Raw genomic sequence first — 17,564 nt, 5'->3', positions numbered from 1 at the left:
GTAGACTGACATATGTGACAAACTAATAAATTAAAAACTTAATTGCTGTAATTATGTTAATAATTCAAGTAAGCCTTTTTATTTCTCGCGGAAGTAATGGCTACCTCGTCAAGTAATTTAACTCAAGGACAACTGCTATTTGCCACAGGCAACCTTTAAAAATTTGGTGGAGCTAAAACAAAGCACCTGGTATAGTCGCTGACAATACATGCAATCTGTGCCTATCGCAATATGGCAAATGTAAGTAATGCCATCGCTCACTGCTGCGCAGTGTGATGCAAATTTACGTCGACTGCCTGACCATGGCGCTGAGGAACACCGGCTGCACAACGAACCCTTTCTTCCTGACTTCGGAATCAAATCTAATAAGAAGGAAGGTGCGCGACAAAAACCTCACCTGCGACCTCTACAGTGGTAAGATGTTGAGTATCTTTAGTTTCCCTTGGCTTTTCCTTTAGACTATCATTAGCCCACAGGCTTAAGAGGAAGTTTTAGCTCGGGCTCAACTCCGACGCGGCCTATTCAAACATGTAAAACGCAGAAACGCTTTTCTGAGATAACCTCCGGACCGATATTAATGAATTTATTTCATTTGAGATAGAAAGCTAAATTATAATGACTGTTAGAAGCGCAAACTTATCGCTCCTGCTATCATTAAACAACAAGAATATATGCAGGAAATCGACTCTATAGGCCAGAATCTTGTACTCTCGAACGCGTGTATAGAGCAAACGTATTTAATTCCCACCCCATGTGACCATCGGTCGGCACGGTGCGCGTAGGGGCCGCGCAGGTTTTTGACGGGAAGGATACCGAGCTCAGCGATATCCTCCTCGCTCGTTCGCCGGTTGCCACAACCCCTACGAAATATGGCTGCCATCTATAGACAATAAAGATTCTGGTCCATACGCCTAGCCCTACATTTCATCACATGAGCGGTATTGCTTTTCATGACCGTATACCCGTTGCAAATTTGATATGAAGTTTGATGTATGGGAGCTTGTGGAAGGGGAGGAGGTGGAGGTCAGTCAAAATTTTGAGGCGTTTTTTTTGTGCGCGCTGTCAAGCGATTTGTCATGAAACTAAAGTGTTGATTGAAATATTTCAGGGAAGCGGTGGATTTTTGTAGACAAACTAAACAACGGATGGTGCTCTTAAAATTACGTATATTGCTCTAGATTCCTGCTGCACCCCGATGCAATACGTTTATTACAACATGGACCTTAAAAGCACTAATGGAAAGTTTAATGAACAAATTTTAGTTGATTAGCGAATCAACTGCGACGGCTAGCCACACACCTTGTCGACAGGGCTGAAGGTAACCGTATAGAAAGTGTCCTGCAATCAGAGCAGATAAACCGCCTTTGTTTTAAAAAAATATGTTTCCATAAAATGTCACCTGGTACGTTCGTCTTGAAAGGTCATTGATACAGCGTCGACTTTAGTGTATATTACGGTGGTAACATTGGAAATGTACTGCAGATCTACTGATACTCCAGGAAGGCTCCGAACGTAGCTGCTTGCGGGTTCGTGCCGTGAAGCTGTTCTTCAAATGCGGCACGGCGTTTCATTTCCACATAGAAGGAAAATCATTGACGCCAGGAACAATATGCGAGTAAGTGAGCTATTCAGATTACTGTTGAGTGAGCAACACTTGTCTCATTAGGGCTAAACGTGTTCATTAATCTCTACGCAGACTCTTGAAAACGTACGTGGAGTGCGGAAACGTCGCTCTTAAGGACACAAACTGCACAAACGACGAAACACTGCAGGCGCACATGGGTTTTTTCTTGAGCCAGTCCCTGCAAAAACACTCTTTGCATTGCCCTAATATCACCAGCCACAAGAGAATGTCGCCGTTCTTGAAAGGTAGGCCAACTTAAGAAGTCAAAAAGATAGGTGGGCTTTTATTAAAGGACACGCAGGGGGGAGCATAGAGAGACGGACACTCTAAACGCAGAATGGAGATGCTAAAAATTGGTCTCACGTAGTAACACGAAAAGCAGCAATAAGAATGGCTAAATTATTAATTCGTAGCGACTAAATTACTAATTTAGACAAATCTGCCACAGTATGCCTAATGGCGCTGTTTTCGCTATACAACTGTCTACAAAAAGCATCCAACCAATTTTTTTACAAACATATTCAGCTGTTACTTAGCCGTGGTAAGGTTAGCCAATTACATCCACGCCTTTTAGAGCGCAGCCCTTAGGCGCCCGTTCCTGCGTGGAGCGTCGGCGTGCCTCGTCCTCCCTCGGCGTAACCGAGCGAACGAGCACAGCGAACGCTGAACGAGCGAACGCGGAGCGCAGCGCCGGATGAGAGCAAAATGAGCGAGAGGAGGAAAGCGTAGGAAGCCACCTCAAAGCCCCACCCGATGGCGTTCACCTCCGCGCATCCGCGACACCGGCGGCACTGGCCGTGCGGGGGAAAGATAAAAAACAACCAGAAAGCTCGCCTTCGTGCACAGCGTTCGTAGCAAGCGTTTCCCGGTAAAGATTACGTTTGCATAAGCTGCAGTCGCTGGGAAGCGGCAACTGTGTGACCGGTCTATACAGGGTGTCCCAGCTAACTTTAGCCAGAGTTTAAAAATATGCGAATGCCACGTAGCTGGCCATAACCACGGTAATGTTGCTTGTCGTCGCTTGGAGTTACACAGATTACTTGTTTTATTCTAATTGCACAATTAGTGCTAATTAACTATACAGCTTTTCAAATATTATAATTAGATTAAAAGTGTCACTGAGAGAATTGTAGAGCAACACAAAAACTCACGATACATCATTTTGTTGCTCAATACGTGCTACACGAAAGTGTTTTCCCGGGCGTCATAGGAGCCCGTGAATACAGGTAAAGTGCTTCGAGCGGCCAGTCGCGCGGCAATTTTGCGTGCAGTTGCGGGCTTCTTTCACGCTCGTAAAAATACTTTTATGTAGCACGTATTGAGCAATAGAATGCTGTATCGACAGTTTTTCATGTCACTCTACAATTTTCCCACTGACACTCTTCATCTAATTATAATATTCGCGGAGTTCATACGGACTAATTATCTAATTAGGCGGAATGAAAAAACATAATCTGAGTATCTTGAACGCTGGCTAAAGTTAGCTGGGACACCTTGTATATAGCGCCGCGCGTCACGGCTCTGTCAGTCGGTGCGATGATCGGTGCGATGCCTCAATATATCGCGAAATGAAAACACGTATAGAGTTGCACTCAAATTTCGCATTCGAGAGTATCGTAACCGTCGGTGATTTTTTTTTCAGTGCCTATAAACAGCATTGCGCACAACGAGTACACAACTAAATTGTACAATCACATATAGTTCATCTGGCATAAGAAATTTTGCCACCTCCTGAGAACCATTTCCCCAAAATCATAAAAAAGAAAGCTGTTCGAATCTACCTGAAAGAGGGCCATGATTCTTCATTCAGGCCCTATTACTGACATAAACTGGCTGTGCCACGCAAATTGTGCCAAAATTTACATATTATGCAAGTGCCACGTGGCCGGACAGAACCAAAGTGATATTGTTTGCCGTCACTTGGAGCAAATCAGGCTATTTTTTTCTATTTGCTAAATACATAATTAATTATTACTGATTAATCAACTGCCTGAATGTTATATCAGAGCCAAAGTGTCAATGAGAAAATTGTAGACCATCCTCAAAAAATTCCCGGTCCAGCTTTCTGTTGCTCAATGCCTGCTACATACAAGTTTTTTTCCCAAGTGTGAAAGAAGGCCTGCGAAATACAAAATGCCGCGCGACTAGTCACGTGGCACCGTTTCGTATATTATCTCTATTATTACATTTTTGGAACTGGAGAAGAGTTTACATATGTTAGGCCACCACGTTTCAGTTTTTTTTTTTTTTTTTTTCTGTAACTAAAGATTTGTCTAGTACGCCGAGAACGTGTTCTGAGGCAAGCTGCAAGCGTTTGCCTGCCTTAACTGCTTCGCTACGGTGGTCATGAACATTATTCTGTTTTCAAGGTGCTCCAAGAGCGGCTTCCAAAGTTCAGCACTGGGCCATGGCAAACAGTGAATACGGCAACGCTGATGAGCATCGCAACGAAGGTATGTTCATGATTCAGTCACAGTGCACGACATGTCAGAAGCAGAAGTCGCCAAACACCAACCCGGCGTGGTGGCATAGTGGCGATGGTGTTGCACTGCTAAGCCCGTGAACGCGCGATCGAATCCCGGCCGCGGCGGCTGCATTTCGATGGGGGTAAAAGAAACGCCCATGTACCGTGCATTGGGTGAAAGTTAATGAACCCCAGGTGGCCAAAGTTTATCCCAAGTCCCGCACTACGGCGCGCCTCATAATCACATCGTGGTTTTAGCACATCAAACCGCAGATTTTATTATTTTTTTTTTCCAAACACCAACGCTGCAATATTTCATGCCGATCTTGAATATGTATGACTCCCGTGTTCTTGGTTATAACTGCATGTATTCCCGTGTCCGTCTTGACATTTAACGCAGTTTTGAGCATATAAAGCGCCTACAGCAACTATTTTTCGATAAAAGCTGCTGTTCTTTCTCAAATTTTTTTCATAGAGCCCCATTTGAAGCATACCGAAGGATGTGCTATTGAAGACGCCCTGCGTCGTTATTTCACGTGTGGTTCAAACTTCCTATGGAAGATGGTGATATGGAAAAGACATTTTGCGAAGCACCAGCACGTCTACAACCTTACTGCGAATGAAACGGGCCCGACAACACCTTCTCTCAGGATGTTGGCGAGGAAGGCGAACGAGGATGATGAAGTCTGCGGGTTGGTTCTTTTTAATCCTATCCAGCGACAGCGAGTACAGTATTATTAACGCGTATTTTTTTTGTCCACCAGGGTGATCAAACAACTCCAGGAATGCACGAACGAAATCATATCCCACAGCGAGTGCAAGAATGTTGACGGCCTCTCCACAAAAATGCTCACCATGCAGGAAATACTCATCGGGGACTCAGCGAAGTCAGCCTGCAAATTCTTGCATAAGGAAAAGCACGCTGTCTATTCATCGTACAGCAAACGTGAGAACGGCCGAATGTTAATTTGGAACCCGTATAAAGACTGAATCCCTCTTAGGATCTCGCGCACTCTGCAGTGGACAATAGCCGATTATTGAGTGTTGGTTCCCCATGTTCCCTGCGAAGTCGGCACCTTATTATATGCCGAAGTGGACGGCTGTTGCGTGAGAAATATTGAAAGTGCAGAGATCGCGAAAACGTTGCAATAGTAGGGCTCGTTGCTCTTCCTCGTGAAAGAAAAAAATCGCTTACTTTCACAATCACACAATGGAATATTATTATACCACCCGCGATTGTTTAAAAAATTTGACTGTTTTTTGACCATCGCCTGTGTCTTATGTTCTTCCTATTGAGGCGCATCTATCGCAGAGGTGGAAGTTACCTGCATAAAGATAGGAACGTTCAGGGAGCTAATTAAAAGAAGATTCACTAATCATTTTTTATTATTCTCTTTAGGACACACGTCTCAATCGTGAAACTGAAGCCGAGATTTAGTGAAGTCATGCTTGGTCAGCAGAAATCATAAGTTTAGCATCACTTTCGAGGTATCCAGCCGTAAAGTGTATAACGAAATACGTGGTAGTTCCAGCTAGCTGCTTCCGAAAAGCATGTGTCAAGCAGTTCGGTATATCTTAACTGCAACACCAAAGCATTCTTTAGCAGAAATTGAGCACGGAAATCGCGAAAGTGTCGTCAGCCTTAGAATTTAATATAAACAGACATGATATTACTACTGTGTAGCTTCAATTTCGCAATTAAAACATGTGCCCTAAAATAAATCATTAGGAAGTTAAACATTTCTAGTTAGCAACGTGAACACTGTTGCAATTTATCGCTTAAGTAGCGTCCGCCTTTTTAAGTAATTCACGTGAACATGCCGAACTGCGCTATATGTTCAATGCAGTTGTTTTTAAATTTTGTCCCAACTAAAAAAAGAAAACACACGGTACAAAACCATATGAGGCAAAGAGAAAGCATACAGGGAATCATTTTTTAAGCTGCCTGAAAATAAACTAGGGCGTTCAATTGGCGATAAAGTTCAGTATTTCAATCAAGGGAAAGGGAAAGGAAAGTGGGAAAAAGATAATTTCGCGGCCGCTTAGAGGCGAACCCAGAACCTCCACATGACGCGTGCTTTGCTTTACAAATTCAGCTATGTTAATTACGGCATTACCTCAGGCTACAACGTTAGGCATTTGCGTACATCTCTACAAAGCCTACGCATCGGTATGTTAGCGAGAGCTACTCACGGCCATAGCGGCGGATGCGGAACCTCCTTCAACCACAGGCGTCACGTAGTGCGTGAACCAAGGACCCGCCAACTGGCCAGCACTCCCTCGCATACTAACTCAAGACACCCTGGCTGCAATAGTCGTGGCCATCGCTATGAAACGAGTGAGATGATTAAGGGGACCGAGGGGCTCCTTTTTAAGTAACAACCTTATGAAACCAAACGACAAGTAAGACAAGGAAAGAACAGAGAGCCCTGAGGCATCATCGAAAGGCACTTATTTACCAAGTGCTGTCGGACGGCACTAATAACCCTGCCAGGTATTGGGAGGTCGTCGCCAGCAGATGTATATCTTAATGAATCACTGCATCACTTTGCGCGTCCTGTGAAAAAGACATGCTTGAAATTCTCGAAGAAGTATGCACATCGAGATGTCTTTGACGACATCATAACACGGAATTAGCTGACATACGTGGTCTAATAAGAATATAATGACAAATTTCAGGCATGCGCACACATAGCCTGTCACAGCAACTAATTGTGAACGCTAAAGTTTTGCCCGGATTACGGAATGTCGAATCCACCGGTTGAATTTCGGTCGATTAGCCACAGACAGGCACGGCACCTATGAAGGGTCGCCAACTGAGCTCACGTATAGGCAATAACGAACAATATCTACTGACCTGGGAGAGCAGCGGTCTAGTGCGTTCATACCAAATGGTAAAAGCTCACGTGTTCCCTAGCTACGCGACTTTAGCCGCCAATTCTGCATGCAACGCAAGTGCCCTCTAAATTTGTAAATTGTTTTGATATCCCAGATGATAGAACTGTATGGTGCACAAGCTTTTATTCTGGTGCTTCGTTTGCTCAGATAAGTTGAATACCTAGAGAATATTTGGGCAACAGCTTAATCACTGCGTATTTCTGCCACGCTGGCAGGTGTGCTATGTTTGCCACGTTTGTTGGGTAATTGATGCAGGTGACGAAACTGAAACGAAAGTCAAAGTTCGAAAGTGACGACTTGCGGTTTCACTATCGCTTATCTGCTAGGTTGAAAACACTTGGCTAAGGTTGATGCTAGAGCAATAATTAAATATATCGCTCATATATAAACGCCCCCAAAAAGCACCAAACAGCACCCGGAAGGCTGATGAACACTGCTTTGTCCGAAAATATATTATAAAATCAAGCGTCAGGAAGAAAATGAAATTCGCTGAGACTTGCCGGCGTTGTCTCTCATTTGACGTAAGCCTCAGGTCATGCAACGGTGATCAAGCAATGAGTGTTGCCCAAGTTTGAAGCATTGCCCTAAAACTTCCATGGTTGTATGAATACTTATGTCGTAACTATAAAATTGTATAAATATGTCACAAAAAGATTGTAAAAGGTGCTGTAAGGACGCGGTGCTCTATAACTTACTTGAGAATGTAACATTTTCAGGCGAGCAGAGAGACTAAAAGAGCATTGCAATATATCCTGTAAACACTGCGCTATTGAGCAGATAATATATGATCACCGCTGTCAGCTTAGCAGGTTAAATGGCAAATAAGCTACGAAGAAGACATGTAGCGCATAACTCTTTTTACTTGCATGAACACTGAGATGCTTTTCCGTGTTTCCCATGTAGAGAATCTGCCTCCACCAGGTTGCTCGTACAGGAAGCTTGTCAAGCTCTTTTCGTACTGCGTGGTCAATTTTTTCTCAAGTTTTGCCATGGCCAAGGACACCATGCAGGCGTGCATGTGAGTATAAGACGCTGAAAGACATTGACACATTAAGTGCACATCTCATTTGCGTGCTATTCGCTGAGTCCAAGCAAAATAGCAAATCGGGAGAGTTGGTAACAATCCACTTTTGCCGGCATCCCCTGAATTCAACTACGTCTTCATGTGAATCCTAGCGGTGAATGCACTGAACAACACCGAAGCGACGTGCCCCGACGGCCACACGTGCTTCCACGGGCGTCGTGTTGATGGCTCGATGCATGGCTATTCGGCCCCAGTGTCTTCAATGCGATTGCCTAGCAGCGTGGCCTTTTTTTCACACTTCGGCCATGAGCCGAACATTGACTGTTTTATACGCTTACGTCCCATCCATGTAAACGCGACACGACTGTATAATTGGGTAGGAAGCAGTCGCCACCCATAATTGCTTTAAATATACCATTCGTTCAGCTTTTACCTTGGCGATTTTTATGAGTTGTAATCGGTGATGCTTGTCTCGGGGGATTCGGTTTAGTGACAGCACAGTTGCGTCTTGCATGCAGGTTTCTTGGCAGACATGGTTCCTGTGTGCAACAGGCACGCAAGCTGACCAACTGCAGCATGAAAGTGAAAGAGCTGGAAGATTTTGTCTACCTCACGAACGTTGTGCAGGACAAATACTCCTCCCGGTGCAAGCCAGAAGGTGGGCGGGCTCGTTTGTTTGCTTGTGCAGGCTAAATCAGTGTCAGAAATGCGCTTGCGCAATCCTTTCTAGAAAGTGAGAACATAAGCGGGCTTATAGATAAAGAATAAATAGTGTATCAATAATGGTAACCGTGCCTTTACATCGTGAAGTAAAAGCTGGGAAAACAAAAAAAAGAAAAAGAAAGAAGCGGTGCGCTTTCACTTTATATTATGGTGAAAAGACACGGACATGAGGGGATGGTGTTGAGATGTATGGTAAATTGAAGTACTCGTGGCCAATTTAGTTGAGCTTATATCTTCTTACATATACATGCCCCAACAAACAGTCGGTTTGTACAAACCAGAACGGTGGTCAATATTGGTATACGACGCTCACTGTGCGTTACAGGCATGATGTGCTATTTTCGCGACACCTAATGCGGATAGTAACTGAGGCCTTGAATGCACTCTTCTCAGCGGATAAATGTACGAAAAACAGTAACATCAAGGTTTGCAATATAAAGCATAAATTACCGTAAGAACTCGGTGCTTTCATAAACTGGAAAGTCTGCTAACGGTCATCAAAAAACTTACGCATACATTTTGTGAATGCATTTTTGAAGAAGCAGAGGGGAAGCTATTTGTTTTTCATGCGTGATGGTGCTGCGCTTCTATTGTTTAAACATCGGCCATCCATTAAATAACCGGACATATTCCTCTCTAAATTTTCAGACAAGAACACACTGGCGGAGAAGAAAGGTACTGCTTTGCTTTTCATAAACAAATGAAAGAAAGTTTAATCGCTTATAGGAGGTTCTCTAGACAGTCGAAGTGTGCTGATATTAATCAGTAATCATTAATATTATTCTCTCTTGCATATGAATAAAGCCGAAGCTGGAGTACCATCTCTTTGCAAGAAGAAAAGTCTACTTCAAAAATACCTGAGGTGCAGTTTTACGCTCCAAAATATGCTCTCGGTCAAGATCGACGAATGTAGGTGAGTACTACTGCATGACGTAATGTGTTTCGCCATATCATCATGCCATATTTAACTACTTTATTATCGACAAACTGTAAGCAACGGAAGAAGATAATACAAGAGTTCTTAGTGACATGTTTGACAGACAGCAGAACGCTGTGCAATTCTCCTGAGCAAGCGGCCGATTCCTTGTGAGCAAATCAAAGACAGCGTGAGCTCAGAAAGCTGGCTCTGCTCTTGCGTAAACTTACGGGCTGCGAACAAAAGTTGCAATTGTTTATTATTTATTTATTTTGTCGAGTTTACAGCTCTCGAACTTATAGACATTATATGACAATATATCCTCTTCTGATAGCGAACAATTGTCTTTTGTTCTTACTTTCTAGGGCTCTTGATTCATTTTCGCAGTGTTTCATGGAAGCCCGAGCAGACAACGAGTGCACATACACGGACGACAGCTTCACCTCCATTATGCAGATGCAGACGGAGTTAATGACCGACACCCTTAGGTCTCGCTGCACGCAGAAGTCCGGTAAGAAGGTCTTTTCACGAGAGGCTGCAAATATGTATCGCAATGGAGCTTTCGACTCGAAGATTGATTTAGTTGAAAAAGTTGGCATTTTAGCTACCCTCACCTTTGTGGAAATTGCATTACGTTTTTCTTAAGGTCGTAGGTAAGGTTATCAATACTACTCTAACATGTTCGCTTTAGTGCCGAATGAAGGAAACATCATTATTTCCTTCATTTGGAACTAAAGTGAACATGTTAATGGAGTAATGATAACTGTACGGTAGGTAGGTAAGTTTTCCATGCAAGTAGAATTGGCGCAAGCTTGTGCTCCATGCCCATCGATGTTCAACCATCTCGGCGCCTGCAGCTTAAAGGTTGCAGTGGTGGCTTGTCCGTGAACGGATGTGTGTGTATGCGCGTGCCTGGGTTCAGGAAGAGGGACAGTGGAGAGCGGTGGCGTTTGAAAATGTCGCTGAGCCGAAATAGACTCAACCTTTGTTACGGGTGGCTTGGTGGGTGCTACATTGTAGGATGCATCCATTGTAGCCGTGGGATGGGGAGAGAGTATCAATCCAATTTGATGGGGATAATGATAAAGTACCATTGACGCTGAAGAATAATTTCGAAATTTAGGAACCACTGAAACAAGTACTCGGAGGTTCTGTCTTAGACAAGTTGCGCTAAGCAAAAGGCGGCACAAGCATGTTGGCGATACCTTTAAAAATTGCAATGCCTGTTTCTCGGCAGCCGACTTGAATGTCTTGCTGAAATGCGCTCAACCCGACGCGCTGAAGAAGATGCTTCTTTGTGGCCTTTCTTATAACAAGCTTATGGAAGATTTGAAGAGGCAAGGGGAGTACTACGTCACGTCGACGACATGCAGGTAAATTCACACTACCTTTAAGTGAGCATAAATATGATCCGCGCTTAGCACGAGTCACAGATCTTGCTCACGCGGACTGCTTTTTCCCTTTCTTTTATCTGGTCAGTTACTTAGCAGAATACCAGCACTGCATGATCGATGTCGAGAGGACCACTGGCTGCACGAAGTCTACACTTCACGAGCACACATCGGCTATACTGAATTTCTGGACTTGGAATGTGGCTCCATTGTGTGAAAGCGCCGCTTGTAAGTATCACTACGTCTTTATCTTGCCTGATAAAGACCACCAGCAATTTTCTCTTTGCTCTTCATTCACAGCTCTGTTGCTGACAGACGTTGATCCCAAATGTGACTACCCAAAATCACTCTTAAAGGCTCTCCAATGTACCATAGAATTTCAGGAGTTCGCTGAGCAAGCTACATGGGACACGATGACGTCAGCCGAATCTTGCTCGTGCGTTCCTTCATTTTTACAAGAAGGGCCCTCACGGTCTTTGATAGTTCTGTAAGATGACCAAATTGCTTGCGTAAGGTGAACTAACAGATGTTTGATTTTAGGTCTCTGGAAATGCTCGACAAATGCCTGATACACTCTCTGGACAATGGACAGTGCAAGCACAGCCTGAATGCCAAGGCTCAAGTGTCCGTGCTGAGGTCGTTACTCATGGCCGAGTACAAAGTGACCTGCCGCAAAGTATACCAGTCGGCACCCGGAATGTCTGAGATGCAGCCGGACGACTACGTATACGAGGATTACTACTACTTTGGCGACGAAGTTGTGCGCACGAGGGCACCAGAAAAGAGGCCTGACCACTTCCTCGAGGAGCAGTTGAGTAACGGAACGAGGATCGCTCCAAGTGCCCGCTTGAAACTGCACGATCATCTCGCGTAAGTGCACGAACTGGTATACGACGTCGTTGCGCGAAGCACCCGATGTCATACGCTGTAAATATTTGAAAACTGTAGTTTACGGTTCATGAAAACAGAGCAGTTGTTTTTTAAACACGTAATTCAAAATATCTTAGAGTGGTTACAACATTGGCATTCCATACTTCCGCAGCTAAATAAAGCGCCTAAATTTTTTTGCCGGAGCCCATCATGAATACGCGAAGAAAAATAGTAACCGGATATCCTGTGCCCTGAACAAGACCTACTGCAGTTTTGTTTCGTTGATTAGTTTTCAATAAGGAAGTGGGAGCACGTTAATACTAAATTAAAATGGCTTCACAGTGATAAAAATGACCTTATCATGTTTAATGCGATGAAGTAACCTGCTGTCAATTTCTTTGTTGAGACATCAGCTGAATAAGATTGCATTATAGTGTCAAAAAGCGACATCATTCACTTTAGAACTGTTTCATCAGCTAAAGCGCATAAGCAGGGGATTGTTTTTCGGGCTAATGTGTTCGTGAAAATACATGATGGTAAGTTGAAGCTAATTACCAACACAAGTGTCTAGCGTTACTAAGCTTCCTACATCCATTTCGCTTACTTCACTTCCAGACACTATTTCAGTTCTTGAAGGAAAGATGTTAGTTCTAAGTATGAATATTGCAGATATGTATTACTTTCTTCCGTGTGACGGGTTGTTAAAACATGTTGAGGATAGTATTAGGGAAGAAGTTTGGGGAACCAGTATGTAAGGACAAATATTGTGTGTCTACTGGGGCTTTTCTGGAAACCTTTTCATGTATCAAAAGTCGACGATTGTGGGGTGGAATCTACAGCAGTCACATGCAGTCAACTCTCGTCAATTTTACCCCGGTTAATTCGAATTCTCGCTCAATTAGAAGGCACTGGAAAGTCCAAGTGAGAAACGATACATTGCTATGCAAGAAAAAACTTACAAGCACGCTACTTCGCTTAATTCGACCCACAACCGCGGTAACTCAAAGCTTAAAATATACTAAATTCAGCTGGCAGTGCTGCTGCTTCTCTAGGCACGAAGCTATTTTATTTAAATTTATATTTATATTTTAGTGCTCGACTCTTATTTCACTCGTGAATCCATCCGTTCCCGCTTGTCTCCTGTCGTGTGTGCTGAGGCAGCATTTAAACATGTCCGAACTCTTCGCCTCATTCTGGTGGAGTCTCGCTTCCAGAGAAAGGAACAAAAAGGCATTATAGACTACTTCAAGCAACAAAATGGATTCAAGTTCCTTCATTTTCTCGCTGTTTGTGAAATGGACCTTTCGCTTAATTCGATAAAGCCTTGCACTCTCGCAGATATCCAATTTACGGGAGTTTTCTGTGTTTGCGTCGGTTCTAAGGTTGCCGCGTTCCCTGGTGATATATACTAAAGCAATGTTTCCCTCGAGTTAGACCGAGCTTTAGGTGACCTTGTCCTCAATATCTTCTCCTATGAGGACAAGTACTTGGTTTGCTGTTATAGCGATCACCACGACAGTGTCATTGCTTCTGTAACTGAAGAAATCAAAATATAAGGTTGGAGAGGGGGGGGGGGTGAAGAGTCCGTAAGGAACCGCTACTGCATAGGAGCATACAAGTTTAGGTAATACCTTGACTTCTTTAGATGACCATGTGTGTTGGAAAATCATTAGAGATCATCAAAACGTTTGCTCAACTTTTCGTCGAAACTTTGTGAAGTTGTAAAAAACGAAATGGTCCTGTCGTGCCATAAATCCTCGCTCACTAATTCGTGCGTTCACAAGATGAATATTAGCTTTAGTATGCAGCTCACGCGTTTATTAGAAGCTGGTTTTCTTCGTGTTGCCGTAGTCACTGTCTAGTACCACTTGAAAAGGTACATTATACCTCCCAGTTTGCGCATGACTACAGAAAGCCTCCAAAGTACAAATGAAGAAAGTCGTGGGTATACTTTACGTTAACTCTCTACCCAATAAGTTTACCGTTCTGTTTGGGGATGGCGGTAGGTTAGGAAAGATATGTGCCGCCATGCAGAGAAAGAGCAGTTCAAGTGAAAAAAAGAAAGCAAGACTAATGAAACTTACAGGTGACATGTACCGCATACTAACAAATTCGAAGAATGCCGTAAAGGCGTAGTTTATAAGGTTCCTCGTAGAAAATGAATTACTCGATTTTATATGTCAAAACCACGACATGATTGTAGCCCACGCCGTAGTGGGGAACTCCACATTGGTTTTGACTATTTGCGGTTCTTTAACGTGCACCCAGTGCACGGTACAAAAGCAGCTTTGCACTTTGCCACCGTCGAAATGCGGCCCCCGTGGACGGGATTTGATACCGCAACTTCGTGCTTAGCAGCACAAAACTTTTTTTGTTGCTGCAATGCTCGCTTTCTCGCCATCTTTTTAAGCGTGTACATGGACTTTCGGGCAGACAGGCTGTTGCATCTATCAAAGATTCTACCAGCATAAACGATCGTTGACCTGTGGAACACCGTCTAACCTTTCTTCGCACTGTCGCGATAACAAGCGTATATACTCCAAAATTTGTATACAGTATAGTTCTGTGCCGTCGTCAGAACGAGAAAGTTTGCCTTGTGGTCAAGCGATGGAGTACTATAAATAGCGGTAGCACGTGCGCAAGACAGCCCTCGATTATCATGCTTAAAGAAGAGTTGTTATACTTGAACAGTTATCTTTCGCGAGTGCCCGCACGTGTATATTAATTGATGGGTTGGAGCTGGTCTTCCCTTGCGCATGCGCAGATAAATCTTGTCCTCCTTCTTTTCCGCCACTGTGAGACTTTTCAGTTGATGTAATCGGCGTTTGAGTTGTCCTCGCTCTAATTGTGTCTGAGATTGCACGTCTGCATTTCAATGTACCATGAATGTGAACATGTCATTCAAGCGTAGTCACTATATTATTTTGCTGGCTGATTGACGTGATGGAGCTTTCTCGACATCTTGGTTAAAATTATTTGCGCTGCAGTGAAGCCCATAATTCAGCAGGTAGATTTTGAAGGAGAAAAAGTAGGAAGAAGTAGATGCTCATGGATAAAAATATCGCAGGAGGATCTACAACAAGGTGCGTGGGTTCGGGTTTGACAAGATCATGAACAAGGTCAAACATGATCCGCAGCCCCCCAACGTGCTAGTAACAACCCCGACCGCCGCATTCAATATGACGAACTCCAGCGATGAACAGCAACCCCAATCGCCAATGACGGGTGTGGTCATTCCGGTTCTTGACAACGATGACGGACGTAAGTTGAAGAGCCTATCAGGCTCCATATTTGCAGTTCAATCTGAAAATACGAATTCATGTTAATGTTTCCATTTCTTTATGTAGTGTGCAACATGGCTGGGTACGAGAGGGAAAAGCAACGCTGCAGTCAGTATATATCTGAGCAAGCCAGAAAGTACAAACGAAACGTCAAGTATATACCGGTGTCCAATCTCAGAGACATCGCCGACAACGTGTGCAAGTAAGGCGGTTATGACTTGACAGCATTTTACTGAGCCCTTTCTCAAGTTACTTAATTGCAAGTACATCGCGAGAGTAGGCTGTAGATGTTGTACGTTATGCTTTTTCGATAAATTACCCAAACCTAGCTGCTGCAACGCAAATAATTCCCGTTGTAGCGCAATAAAATACACAAACGATGCAAGCGGACGCTCAAAGTGTTTCAAACATACTTTCATAGATGCGCTCATTGCTGTCGCCTGCAATCCTTTCTTCCCAGGATGGTGGACCTCTACCGTGCCTGCATGAGCGAAATAGCTGAGCGCAATAAGTGTCTGGTGATGCTCGCCAACACACCTCGGATTGTCGAGAACGAGCTGATAAAACTTGGCCTGACGTTTTGCACTACTGCTACGATCGGGTCAGGATGCCAGCCCCGGTACGACGCCGGTACAGTCACTGTCGTATTCCTGTGCAGCCTGAGTTTGAGGATCCAAAATTGGGAATAAATATCGAGGTCGCATGTGATGCATAATTTTCCTTACGAATGGTACAGTAATTAGAAAAATTTGATGCATACACTGGCACGCTTCTCCAGTATGATTAACTGAGTATTCTGTTTTTCTGATGCCGCCTGTTCTCACAATAAAGCGCACCAAGTAGAGAGGCTACGAGGTGATGGCGTCCTGGAGTTGCGTGACAGTTCGATCTGTGCTGCCTGTTCAGCTTAGTACGTATCCTTTTATCTGATTCTGTTGTGTTTTTTTTATTACAGCCATGGTGCTACCACTTTGATTAAGCGACTATTATTGTGCAACAATGCGAATCACGAATCCTCCGATTAAAGCTGAGGCCTAAAAGTGGCTGCTGCTTCACACTTCCTTGGAGAATAATTTCAGGGACATTGTTCACACCCACCTCACAAAATCCCACGGCAGCGGCCTCCCTTTTTAAATACAAAGTTTTTATCAGCGAGTTACCACCCCGTTTGCATATCGGTTATGTTTCTAGCCTCTTTTCATGGCCCGACCCCGGAAATAGTGCAGCTTAAGAATGTCGCCCGATATGGGCTCCTTAGCCCACTGGTTACCATGATGCGCCGGATATATACAAATAAATGGATGTATATTTAATAGCCAGAAGTAAAACTGCCCGACGGAAGGATTCCTACTGACGACCCGTAGTACAGGAGCTTGGTGATCCAACCATTTCGCCACTGATGCACGCCTCAGCTGGTGGAATCGAACATCCTAAAGAATTTCCCGCGTGTAAGCCAGAGTGTTGAGAGGCGTTTTTTCCATCTTTAATTACATGAACAAGCCGAGCGATTTTTCGCCGTCCTCGATAATTACACATAAAGATAGTGATATCTTTAGTTTCAATAAGTTTTCTGGTGAACATTACTCACATTAACTGTATGGTTTCCCGTTGCGTCAGAATTTGAACGCCAGATGGCGAAATATGTTTAGGCGTGTTCGTGTTCCAATTCCACAGATTGGTCCAAAGAAGCAGCTGTATTCTATGACCTCGGGTTAGACCTCTATGCAGACAACCTATATGCGGACCCCTCTCCCCCCCCCCCCACCTTGCCCCGGCAGTGGCGTAACCAGGGGGTGACAACTGGGCACGTACCTCTCCCCCTCCCCCGAAATTTCTCTGCGAGTATGCAGTCACACCAGCCCCCTCCCACATTCCTTCCCCTCCGTGGTCAAGAGGGTGCCTTACCTCTCGAAACATTTTCTGGCTAAGCCAGAACGTGCGAACTCTTCTCATACAACAAAGCGCATGCAAGACAGGGCACAAAGGGTGGACGCCATGTTGTTGTGGCCAAGAACATTGCCAAGTTTCACATCACCCTTTTTCACGCCAGAGTATGTGGCGTTTCTGATGTGCGCAAAAAAGATAAAAGATAAAAAAGTAACACGCAAAAGCCGTGGGGCAGTGTCTTCTATTTTCGACAAATTATTCGCATAAAGCTTAAATGCTGTCTTAAGTTAGGCCAACACCTTCAACTTTTTAAGTGTCACTTTGTTCACCCGTTCAGGCAAGACGCGTATACGTTTAGAAAAGAAAGTTACGCAAGGAAAGAACAAATTTCTCATTATAAATGCATTCATTTGATACCTGACAGTCCTATGCATATTTTAAGTACCAATTTACGTATCCGGTGAAATCGTGATACACTTGTGATGA

General features: G+C 44.0%; 1 protein-coding gene across 1 annotated transcript; it reads left to right on the top strand.

Annotated features, from left to right (window-relative positions):
- The first annotated feature begins 283 nt into the window (after positions 1–283).
- LOC126543289 (uncharacterized) lies at positions 284–15,898 on the top strand. Its single transcript, XM_050190419.3, has 18 exons — positions 284–414; positions 1,483–1,615; positions 1,697–1,869; positions 3,994–4,077; positions 4,564–4,780; positions 4,853–5,034; positions 7,890–8,004; positions 8,529–8,668; positions 9,382–9,408; positions 9,538–9,646; positions 10,015–10,160; positions 10,887–11,022; positions 11,129–11,268; positions 11,341–11,476; positions 11,581–11,910; positions 14,978–15,171; positions 15,258–15,393; positions 15,652–15,898. Exons 1-18 carry the CDS (start codon positions 303–305, stop codon positions 15,878–15,880), a joined length of 2,739 nt encoding a protein of 912 aa, XP_050046376.2. The 5' UTR covers positions 284–302; the 3' UTR covers positions 15,881–15,898.
- Positions 15,899–17,564: the final 1,666 nt, after the last annotated feature.

Source organism: Dermacentor andersoni, chromosome 1, assembly GCF_023375885.2.
Source record: "Dermacentor andersoni chromosome 1, qqDerAnde1_hic_scaffold, whole genome shotgun sequence".
NCBI classification, from domain to species: domain Eukaryota; kingdom Metazoa; phylum Arthropoda; class Arachnida; order Ixodida; family Ixodidae; genus Dermacentor; species Dermacentor andersoni.
This window is presented reverse-complemented; position numbering and strand designations above follow the sequence as displayed.

What these genes read in the sequence shown, in the direction of transcription:
- LOC126543289 (XM_050190419.3), top strand. Translation starts at nt 303, where the DNA reads ATGGCGCTGAGGAACACCGGCTGCACAACGAACCCTTTCTTCCTGACT. An exon ending in CACCTGCGACCTCTACAGTG is followed by an intron (nt 415 to 1,482) that starts GTAAGATGTTGA and finishes AATGTACTGCAG; the next exon opens with ATCTACTGATACTCCAGGAA. An exon ending in ACGCCAGGAACAATATGCGA is followed by an intron (nt 1,616 to 1,696) that starts GTAAGTGAGCTA and finishes ATCTCTACGCAG; the next exon opens with ACTCTTGAAAACGTACGTGG.